Consider the following 11,423-nt stretch of genomic DNA (forward strand, 5'->3'; position numbering starts at 1 on the left):
CCAGATGTGACTCCTCCCAAAGGCAGATGTTTTCCAACTACTTGGCCCACGTGTACATGAAGAACCTTCCTCTTAACCTCCAGGACTAGTAAACTAGAGGGCCGACCCCACCATCTTCCAGCCAGGGTCTCATCCCCTCCTCCTCCTCGCCTCCAGTCTTGTCCACATTTCCTTCTCGACTCCCTTTTCCAGGCTTCCCATCCCAAGGCCAGGCTTCTCCAGGACGGCTGCCTTTGCCGCTCCCTGCGGTGTCAGCCTTCTCTCTTTGAGATGGGCAGCCATTCGGCCATCACCCCATTTATCCCCCCTGATATAGTACACACGGAAGCTTCTTTCAGGATCCCTCCCCTCATGGCAGCACTGACCCTCCCCATGAATCCCTGACTCTAAAGCCCCTCCTCATCTCAACCCTGACCAACTGACCGCTTCTCTGGCCAGGCCCAGGTCTCTGTGGTGACTACTATTCCCAAAGGGATGGGGAGGATTCAGAGTTTCAGGGAAGTGAGGAAGAGAAGCAAAAAGGCCCCATTTCCCTGAAAATAGCCTTGAACTTTCTCCCCCAAGGTGCGGGCTCCTCCTCTGTGACTCACTACAAACACACCCCGAGGACCCTGATCTCCACGGGCCCGTGTTCTCTCTTCTCAGATTCCATGAGACAGCAATATTTCTGCCCAAAGCAATGTGCCAACGACTGATTTCTTCCCCAAGAGAAACCCCATCCCAGGGCTGAGAGAGCTAAAACCATAGGAACCAACTCCTTCATTTTACAGGTTAGGAAACCCAGCTAGAGAGGGGGAAAGGTCCGGTAAAGATTGAGGGGCAGAACCGGGGCCAAAATTCAGGTCCTGACGTCCAGTCCACTGCTCTAGGAGAAGGACCACAAGAAGAGGTGCCGGTGGAGATGGTACTGACTTACCTCGGCAATGAGGGCCCTCATCAGAGCCATCGAAGCAGTCTTGTACCCCATTGCAGAGGCGGGACATGGGCACACACAGCTCTGTGCCAAGGCAATTGTACTCATTGGGCTGACATCTCTGGACCTTGCTCTGTGGACCTGGGGAAGGAGAGCATGAAGGAGAGGAGAATGATGGGGAGGAAGGTCAGTGGAAAGCTCTGGTTAATGTGGTTGAGCTAGCTGACTGTCCCCTCCAGGGTAGGGCAGTATCCTTCTCCTATCTGCCAGAAGTTTGAACTGAAACATTTGGAGTTCAAAGCCAACTCCTCTTCCCACCAAGAGCCTCCAACTCTTCTTCCCTTTCAGGGTCTTGTCCTGAGTTACCCCCATGAACAACAGGTCCCCAGCCTTTGCTTCCTCCCCAGAAGTGCTGATTAACACAAAGTCAAGGAGAAACTAGGCCTCAGGCAAGCACAATGACCAACACTATTGCCATGTACCCTGCCAGGCTCCAGGCCCTAGGTTCCTGGCAACCTAGGCTGCCTTATTGTTCTGGGCTAGGGGTGGAGGAGGAGTAGAAAGACCAGGGAAGAATGGTAGAGGGTCAGAGCAGGGGGAGGACAGGGGTTGTGTGTGTGTGTGTGTGTGTGTGTGTGTGTGTGTGTATGTGTGTGTGTATGTGTGTGTGTGTGAAAGAGAAACAGAGAGACAGAGAGAAAGAGAGTGAGAGAGAGAGAAAGAAAGACAGAGACAGAGAGAGACATAAAGGGGGAGAGAGAGATAGAAAGGGGGAAAGAGACAGAAAAGGGAAGAGAGAGACAGAAAGGAGGAAAAGAGAGAGAGAGAGAGAAAGAGAGAGAGAGAGAGAGAGAGAGAGAGTAGGTGGAATGATATTATAGTGTATCTAAAGCAGAAAATCCTACTATGTCACATTGGTCATAGTTCTGGTAAAGAACTAGGGCAAAGATGGAGCCTGGCTTGGACAGCCTGGCTGGGCAGGAAAATCTGGGAAAGGTCAAAGGTGGATTTCTGTCCACGTTATCTTTCCTGACCCTTAGTGGTAGGCTCAGGGACAGGCCAAGATTACACCAGAAATCCCTATTTCATAGAGTACTAAATGGTGAGACTAGGCTGGGAGGGGGGCCAGGACTTGCATCATGCTCTTTGGCTGGTCCCCCCCTCACTTCCAGGCAGCCCCTGTTTAGGCAAAACAGGGGTGATGGGAAGGGTGTGTGTGTGTGTGTGTGTGTGTGTGTTGGCAATGTCCTCGTTAAATCAAACAGAGAACATAAAGCAGGGGGGCAGCCTGTGTCCTGAACAGGACCCTGGGCACCTGGGGGTTAGGGCACCAAAGAATACTGGATGATGACTTACATGACTCTTTTCCCAAACCAAGGAATAGGGGAGAGAGAAATAGGGGAAGAAAGTGCCATTAGTACCATATGTCCTGACCCCTGCTCTGAAGGGTTGGCATCAATAGTTGTGGCTTTGAGACAGCCATTCTGCCTAGTGTCACTGGTCCATGGGCAGTGTGTGTGTGTGTGTGTGTGTGTGTGTGTGTGTGTGTGTGTGTGTGTGTGTGTGTGAAAGAGAGAGAGAGAGAGAGAGAGAGAGAGGGAGAGAAAGACAGGGACAGAGTCAGAGACAGATAGAGACAGACACAGAGACAGAGACATGGAGACAGAGAGACAGAGAGAGAGGGAGATAGAAAGGGACAGAGACAGAGACAAAGGGAGAGAAGGAGAGACAGAGAGGGAGGACAGAGGGAGAGTGAGAGAGAGACACAGAGAGAGAGAGAGAGATCAGAGAAAACTGGCAGCCCCTTATGATCCCTAATTACTCCTGGCAATTATTTTGGAGGGGGGGGTGGCAGGCATGTCTGGGAAGAGCCCGAGAAGCCCAAGTGTTTGGGGAAGTACAGATTTGGGTTCTGATTTGGTCAACAGTGGGGAGGAGGCTCATTCCTATTGCAAAGGAGTTGCACGGTCTTTGTGGGGAGCAGCAGGGTCATGTTGTCTAAGGAAGGGAGATGGCCCCAGTATTTGCCTGTGGCCTCCCAGGGCCCTCCCATCTGATTCCTCCACCCCCACAACCAGTCCTGGTTGGCAGGGAAGGGAACCTTTCTCCCAGTTTAAGCAGCTCATGTGGATTACACCATTTATTAGGGCAGGAGGAGGGGGAGGAGGCTAGGGTTGCAAGAAAGGGAACACTAAGGGGCAGTTGGGTGGCTCAGTGGATAGAAAGTCAGGCCTGAAGATGGGAGGTCCTGGGTTCAAATCTTGCCTCAGACACTTCCTAGCTGTGTGATCTTGGACAAGTCACTTCACCGCAATAGCCTAGCCCTTACTGCTCTGCTGCCTTGGACCCAATATTTAGTATTAATCTCTAAGACAGAACGTAAGTGTTTTAATAAAAAAGAAAGAGAACACTACAGTTCCAAGGGCAAGGAGGGGGTAGATGTGCACACAAGTGTGGGAGATATAGACAGCCAGGGTGCAAGGCCTCCAGGGCTGGATGGTCAATGATGGAGGAGCTGCTGGGCACAGTGTCCCAGCTCGAGGAGTGTGCGGGGCATACGGGTAGTGTACATGTCTACAGCCATTGTTTTCAATGTGATGGCAGCGAGCACCCCAATAGCAGCGAGCACCTCAAGAGCTCTTTAAGCACTTGACGAACATCACCTCACTGGACCCTCACACAACCCTGCCAGGTACTGCTTGCATTTCCCCCATGTTATAGAAGAGGAAACAAGCAACCAGAGGTTAAGTGACAAGCCTGGGCCACACAGGTAGTACATATCTGAGGCTGGATTTGAATTTGGGCCTCCCGGGCCTCAGGTCCAATCCACTGTGCCACCTGGCTGCCTCTTGACAAAATTGTCCTCGGCTCCTCCAGGGTTGGATAAAAAGTCTCTGCTTTCACAGGACCCTTTGCATGGCTGAGGGAATGTCTGAGGGGTAACCAGAGGTACATACAGATCTCAGGGGCCTCGTCGGAACCATCTGGACAGTCCTTTTCTCCATCACAGCGCCAGCCTTTGGAGATGCAGGTGATCTGGTCTCTGCAAGCAAATTGCTTGGGGCTGCAGGTCTTGGGGGCTGTGGGGGTCGGGGTGGAAAGAAAGGAAGAATAGGGGCATCAGAATGAGGATCTGGCGGGCCCCACACCGCTGGAATCTCCCTCTGGGGCTCGGAGCCCCCTGTTCCCTCCCCTAACACCATTCCCCCATCCAGCCTGGGCTCTTAGCCATGGCCTACATGCTGGAGGGAGGAGGGAGAGTCACGGCCAGAGCCTGCGGGTCACTCCCAGAACACCGTGTACCTGGAGAGGTGGGAGGGGGCTTGGAGGCAGGAACCTCCAGGGAACACATTCCACTTCCCCCTTTGCTCCCACCTCATAGCAGCCTCTGAGGAGGCCTTTCCTTTGTCCCCCCATGGGGTGACAGTCCCTCTGGCTCCTGGTCACTCGGGCCAGACACCGGCTTTGTCCCCTGTAAGATGCTGACGGATAAGGTTGACTTCCAAGAAAAAGCTAGGCTTTAAGGAGCTTTTCCCCTTACCTTGCCTGGTCCCTGTAACCAGACCTGGAGCATTAGCTCTTCCATACCTCCCGGCCACCTCCACCCTGTCCAGACATTCCTGGCTCCATCCCCACAGCCCCAAACCTCTGGCATCCACAAAGGGATGAGGTTCGAATTGCCCTCAGCACCAACCGTGGCTGGGCCACTAGCTAGCTAGCAGAGGCGCGGGGTGGCAAGGTTGGGGAGTCTCCCTCTTCCTTGGAGCCTCTTGGAGCAATGGCCAACTTGGTCTCCATTGAGAGGACCAGGATGATGGTATATCAGTGGGGTGGAGGCGAGGCACCAAGAAAGGGATCTCAGTTTGAGGCCCCACGGAGAAGGATCGAGGCAGCTGACGGCCCACCATAGCGCCGTGCCAAGGGACAAGGTGGAAGGAGCCAGGGGAAGCCTTTGGAGCGGGGGAGATACCCAGGGGCAGGAGGACAGCCCAAGACCAGGACCCTCAGGAGAGCCACATTTAAGGAAACCTCCAGAAAGAAAGAACGAGAAGTTCTATCACACTCAAGACTCCTCAGGCACCTCCTTCATTTTTCTGGTTCCCCACTCTGGCCTACCCAGACAGGGTCCAGGCAGGCTTTTTTCTCCAGGGTGGAAGGTCTCCTCATCCTTACCACCGGAGGCCTCACCTCCCTCCCGGAGCAGTGCAAACCCCCTCGCTTCTTGCTTTTCCTTCTCTAGGGAGAGGAAGCCCGTGGGTCTTTCTCTTCCAGAAAATGCCAAGCCAGGGTAGGGGGGCTCTCTCACCATTTCCTCCATCTTCCCTTTGGGGGCTCCAGACCTCTTAGATCCCTTTCCTCCCCACCCCCATGTCCTTTCTCCAGTCCTCCCCCCTCCCCACCAGGGGGCCCAGGCCTCTAGCCAGGACCTTAGCAAAACCCAGGAAATGCATCAAGGATGGTCTTGCCAGGCCCCAGGAGCTCCCCCACCCCCCATCCATCCTCGCCCTCAGCCCCAAATAAAGGGCCCTTGAGGAGGTAGATAATGCTGAGTTCATTGCCCCACTGGACCAGCTGTGAGGTCTTCCCGGGAAATGGAGCTCGTTAGCATTCGGAAGAACAGTCTTCTTCCCCACGACTCTGCGGGCTGGGGGGAGGAGCTGGGAGGGGTGCAGAATGGGATTCAGAGGCAGATGGGACACTTGAGGAGAGAACTAGCTCCCTGCCGCCCTACCCACATCCTCCACTTTTTTACATGGCCTCAGTTTCCCCTTCTGACAGTCACACTCAAAATCAGGGCCCAGGCAGGGTCCTTCATTGCCTCCCCCAGCCTTCCCCCATCTATGCCCCACTCAGCATCCTCCTCCCTTCCACCCACCCCCCAGCCTCTGTCCCCCCCTCCATTTTTGGCTAGAGTTCGACAGAGGAAACAGCAGCTGGCAAACTCCAAAAGCTGGAATGAGTGAGATTCACAAACCAGATGTGTTCTTGGGGGGGAGGGGAGGGACTGAAGAAGAAAGGGAAAGCAAGAAGCCTCGAGCCCAGGGTTCCTTTTGCCTTCCCCTGGCTAGGCAGCAGGATGGGGGGGGGGGCTCCTCTGGCCTCAGGGGTCTTGGGAGGAAGGGCCGGCCCATACCACTTGGGACCCTGGCCCAGGAGAAGAGAAGGAAGGGTTTTACTCTCGTCCCACCGGCCATCCCCATCTGGTGGGACTCAGAATTTGCTCCCCTTGGAGCTGGCAGACACCACTCCCTCCCCATCTGTATCACCTGAACCCAAACCCACGGGAACCCCAACACCCTTTGCCTAGCTCTAAAGCAGAGCGGGGCGGGCAGAGTGCTCAGACTTGGGAGCGATAAGATCCTTCTTTAAGAAGAATCAGGGATGTGCTCCCGAGTTGGTGGTGTTCCTTGACCAGCTGCATAGACAGGCTAAGATCCAGCAGGGCAGTGACAGGAGGCGATTTTTGGCCTATTTCCATTTGGAGGAGGAGAGGGAGCCGGAGTTTGGTGGGGGGGGCAGCTGGCTGGGTAACAAACTTCTGGGAGAAAGAAGAGAGAGGGAAAGGGAGGGAGAATACAGCCAGCAGGACAGAAGAGGCGTCTGTTCTCGGCTTCGCTTCTAGACGAATGTGACCGCCATGCTAAAGCTAGCTGACGCCCCTGCTCTTCCCACTCCCCACCCTGGGCTCCTGGCCCAGTCCTGGCCCCTGGGGCCACTAAGAATGACCCACTGGAAGCAGCAGGGCTTGGGGGTTCGGCCAGACACAACACAGACTCCCCTGTCTTGCTGACCATTTCTGGGACCAGAGGGAGAAGGGGCTAGCGTTGGGGGGGGGAGGTGGCCAAGAAGAGAACAAGGTCTGGAGAAGGAAAAGAAGGCAGAGGTGACCAGGTGGGGAAAAGAAGCTGGGACAGCGGAGTCTTGGAACAAGGGGTGCTGGTCGTCCCCTGCCCCTACAAAGGGAAGCTTGAGAGAGGACGGGAAGTGGTCTAGTAGGGGATTTCCCAAAAGGCTGGAGAGATGTGGGAACGAGAGAGTAGGGGAGATCCCCCATGCTTGGAGCAGAGGCCAAGGGAGACATGGATTTCCCTCTTCTGGGGCCATCTAAGGAAAGGAATCACATGGAATAAGTGTAGGGGAAGAGAGGAAGGTAGGGGCTGGAGCAGCCCCCTCTGGGAGGCACAGGGTACAAGAATCTGGACTTCCACATAGGCCCAGGGACAGAGAAGGGCCTCGCAGGCCCAAACCGAGAGCTTTTTACTTGATTTCATGTATTTTGGGTGTTACCCTGTAGCTCAGAAGGCTCCCAGAGGCTCAGACACATTTTTGTCATTCCTGAGTCTGGGCCTCTGCTCTGTGGCCAGGATGGATGGATGGGGTGGCTCAGACCGCTGCGGGAGGAGAAGCAGGCCCCCTCCACCCTGAGTCAATATTGACTCAGCAGGACATGAGCCTGACCCTTAACCCCACACCCGATTTTTCTCCCCCTCTCCCCAAATGAAACCCAGACCCCCGGGGCTGGCCCTGGAGGTCATCCCATCTATCCCTCTGCCTTCACAGCCCCAACCCTATGGGCCAATACTCTGTAAGGAAGTACATTCCCTCGGCTAACTGGACTCCCCATATGTCTCTCCTGGGCTCTTCAATTATTGGGAGGGAAATTCCTGGAGAAGTCTAAGCTCCTGCCTTCCCATGCTGCCTCAGCTCCCCCCACAGGGCAAAGCTCTGGCCCCAGGGCCGCTCCCTTCCATACCTGCAGCTTAAAGGGCAGAGGAAGCATTTCCTTTGGCCCCATCACCTGGGCCAGCACAAGAGAGGGCACACGACAGCCAGGCCCAGGGCAAAAAGAAAGGTAAGAGAGATGGAGAGAGAGGGAGACGGGGAGGGGTCGGCCACCTAGAAGAGCTGCCAGAGACAATGACATAGCTGTCCTGGGGTGAACCCAGCAAATGACACCATCGTGGAGGCAACCAGGAGGAAATGGGGCTGATGAGACCAAGGCCTCTTCCTAGCTGCCTGCACTCAGCCTGGGCTCGCCAGGAGCCAGGGACAAGCTCCTGCTCCCCAGAGGAGGAAAGAGGCTAGGAGTCTCTCCAGTCAAGGCCTTTCCAATGGGAAGGGGGAGAAGGGCCAACTGAGAGACGAGCATCTTCCATGAAAAGGTCCCTTGGGCTGGGGGAGGAGGAGCAGGCAGGGAACAAATGACCCCACCACCCCAGTTTCCCTCCATCACCACAGAGGGTGGTTTCACGCTTGGTGCCTCCAGGCCACAGGCACCGGAAACACTCTAGAGCCGACTGCTTCCTTCTCTAAACAATGCTGATTCCTGCTGATGGAGCTGAAACCTGGGGCATGGCTACAGGGCCAGGGATTGAAAGGAGAAGCTGGGCATCCCCAAGCCAAGCACCCATCCCCAGGCCTGCCTGGGATAGAACTCCCAGAGAAGACCTAGGTCAGGAAACCCCTCAAGGATTTCCCCAAAGCCAGTCACTGGCACCATCCCCTGAAGTCTTCCACTCATCATCTGGGGAGGGGTCAGGGCCCAATGACCCAGGGACTGGCCCTCCATTTTCTCTCACTGATGAGGGGTGAGGCTGAGACTGAGCAGAAGAAAGGATGATTAGGGTTGAAGGGAAACTCTGAGGAAACCACGGATGGCAATTCCTTGCCCCTGCTTTGACATAAGGGTGGGAAGAAGGAAGGGGGTCCCAGAAGACAGCTCTGGATGAGGTATGGTCTGAGCTCAGGGTTGGGGTGGGGGAGGAGAGGGAGATGATCCGGGGAGGGTAGAGAAGGGGTACACCACAGAGAAAATAGAGGGTGGACTGGATTTGGGGAGAAGGAATTCAAATCAAGTCCTCCCTCAAATCTTCTATCAATTCAAAGAGGCTAGCCTCCTCCTCTCCTTAACTACCACCACATGGCAAGAAGTGTCTAAAGAGGGAAACTGAGGGATGGAACTCAAACCACTCAGAAGTTTTCCTCCTAATATTAATTTGAATGTATATGTCACTTCAGAGTTCACAAAGCACTTTTCCCCACAGTGGCCCTGTGAGGCAGAGTACATGTATTACCATCGCATTTTACAAGTGGGGAAACTGAGGCTTGAAAAAGTGAAATAAATGTGTGCCCATCCAGAGCTATGAAATTCGGCTCCTTGACTTCCCTGAGAGCCCTCTCCCTGGTCTAACTGCTTCTCTTATCTCCTTCTTTGGGGTACAGCTTGGCTTGAGATACTGGAATCTGGGGAGGGGGCAATACTGGAAAAAGGCAACAAGAGGTCAGGAGAATAGGGCCTAAACTGTTAGTGTGGCTGAATGTGTCTGCGACGGCTCCCCCAACTCTCCCACTCCAGAGGGAGTAGCCAAAGCTAGCATTAGAACCCTTACACACAGGACAGCTGTGTCCCTTTCTCATCTCATTGTGAAACTCCAGCTGGGCCAGGGAGACCGTCTCAGGATGTTTTCTGTTCCCTGCAGTGGCCCCTCCAGCCTCTTCCACCCTCCACCAAAATGTTTTTCTCTCCTTGGCTTGACTTTTCTGGTTCTTCCTAATCTTTCCCAGACCCAGAAGGCCCAATTCTCTCTGTCTCACTTTCCCCTCCTGCCTCATAATGAAGAGAACAAGCCTTGATCTTCCTTCCTGAAGGGGAAAAGAAGCTAACTAGGTGGATGGGGTACATCGGGCAGAGCCAGGCTGGTTTGGGGAGAAGTGAAGTCCGCAATGCTCCCTTCCTGTGAGGGAACGGGTCACTTTCTGGTTTGCTTTCCCTGCTGGCCCAAAGAAGCCAAGAAGGATGCTGTAATTGAGGGAGGGAGGGGGCCTTGGATCTCCCCCTTCTCCACTCTGCTCCCCAAACTTCTCTCCCCCTCCCCAGTCTCACTCCTAACCAGAGTAAGAGGGTCTTGGATTCCCATTGAGGTCAGGGCATTGGATTTCTGAGAAAAACTTTCCCAACCCCAAACTTGGCAAAGTTATGGCCTTTGGAAGTGGGGGTTGGAGGCGTGGGGAGCCTGGGGAGGGAGAGTTATTTCTTGCTATGGGCAGAGAATGGAGCCCCCTGGGGGAAGAGAGTGGTGAGACACCCCCCCAACACACACTTTGGGGCTCAGTTTAGCCTAGCCCAACCCCCAATCTATTTGCCCCAGTTCAGGACTTAGACTAGACTTGAATCCATGACTCAGGGCTAAATAGGAAAGGTAGCCAAAGGAAAGGAAAGGAGAGGGAACAAGAGGTCACCCTCAGTTCCCCAAGGCACACATAGTTCTTGCTGGAGCTGATGTCTGCATTATGCAAAGGGGGAGGGGGGTTGAAATTAAAACCAAATTCACTTTAAGTTGCAGAATAGAAAATAGCAGCAGTATCCCCCTCACCAGTCTCATCACCCAACTCTCCTATTCTGTACCCCACCCCTCAGCGATCCCCAGCAGCCTCCCAGCCCCTCTCCCCACTGATGACGTCTGACGTTTCATCTCCAACCTCCAGAAATGAAGAAGGGAAATTCGAAGTAGCATAACAACCCCCACCCCTCCCACCTCCATCCCAATAGAGCTCCACCGAGCCCTGGCTACTGACAGAGGCCCACAAAAGGGGGAATGCAGAGAGGTGGAACCCCGAAGGCCTAGGCTAGAACCCAGGCATTCTAGAACCCACTGCTCCAGCCCTCTCCAGGCCCCAGTCCATCTTTTAGTTCCCACACCTCTGTCCGGTGCCCTGGGTACCTCAGCAAAGCACTTCCCCCTTGGGCTCTCTCCCTGCACGCATCAGGAACGCACTGCAGGACCCCCCCCCCCCTTTGCAGAGGTTGAATGCAAATCCAGATTCCTTCACAATTCAGACAGGGCTGGGGCTGGGGCTGGGGGGTGGGGGCAGGGGTGGGTGCCCAGGACACCTCCTCAGCCCCAGATCGAGCCGGCTCAGGCCTTCCTCTATCCTCGATGGCACTGAGGGGGCGTCTTTGTCTGAGCTGGGGGGTCCCGGCAGCATCCTACCCCCAAGCTCCGGCCCCAGCCCGGGCGCTGCAGTGTCAGCTGGCCCTGGCTAACAAAGGCCCCCCACCCCCAGGCGGCGCCTCCCTCCCCTTCTGCAGTAAGAGGTGGGGACTGGGGAGGGGGCGTCCTCGGGGGAGGGGGGCCCTCACTCACCATCCATCGCCGCTGCGGCCAGAGCCGAGAGCAGCGGCGGCAGCAGCAGCAGCGGCAGCGGGCTCAGTGGGCTCAGCGGGCTCAGCATGGTGGTGTGGGGCCGAGGCGAGCAGCCCCCTCCTCCGGAATCTGGCTCCTTTAGTCTCGGCCCCCCTCAGGGGGGTCCCCCCTTTTCCTCCCCGCCTTTAGTTTGGTCTTTCTTGCTCTGGGATCAGGTGAGGCGGGGGAGAGAAGGCGGCAGTTAGGAGCCCCCCAGCTGGAGCTCGCAGGCGGGGAGGATGCGCCCCCAAATCCGACCCCTCCACGTCCCCCCTCCCTCCTTTTCTCTTGGGCTTAGCTCAGAGCCCCATCTCGGAGCCGCCTCC

At 55.5% G+C, this 11,423-nt stretch overlaps 1 protein-coding gene across 1 annotated transcript in view; it reads right to left on the minus strand.

Annotated features, from left to right (window-relative positions):
• Positions 1 to 11,268, minus strand: part of LRP1 (LDL receptor related protein 1) — a 117,512-nt gene extending 106,244 nt beyond the window's left edge. The window contains exons 1-3 of the mRNA XM_044679937.1: positions 11,059 to 11,268; positions 3,871 to 3,993; positions 917 to 1,054 (exon numbers count right to left, since the gene is read on the minus strand). Of these exons, the coding sequence (XP_044535872.1) occupies positions 917 to 1,054; positions 3,871 to 3,993; positions 11,059 to 11,146 (349 nt within the window). The 5' untranslated portion in view covers positions 11,147 to 11,268. The remainder of the gene's footprint in view (positions 1 to 916; positions 1,055 to 3,870; positions 3,994 to 11,058) is intronic.
• Between the last annotated feature and the right edge of the window lie 155 nt (positions 11,269 to 11,423).

The sequence above is a fragment of the Gracilinanus agilis genome, chromosome 5, assembly GCF_016433145.1.
Source record: "Gracilinanus agilis isolate LMUSP501 chromosome 5, AgileGrace, whole genome shotgun sequence".
NCBI lineage: Eukaryota > Metazoa > Chordata > Mammalia > Didelphimorphia > Didelphidae > Gracilinanus > Gracilinanus agilis.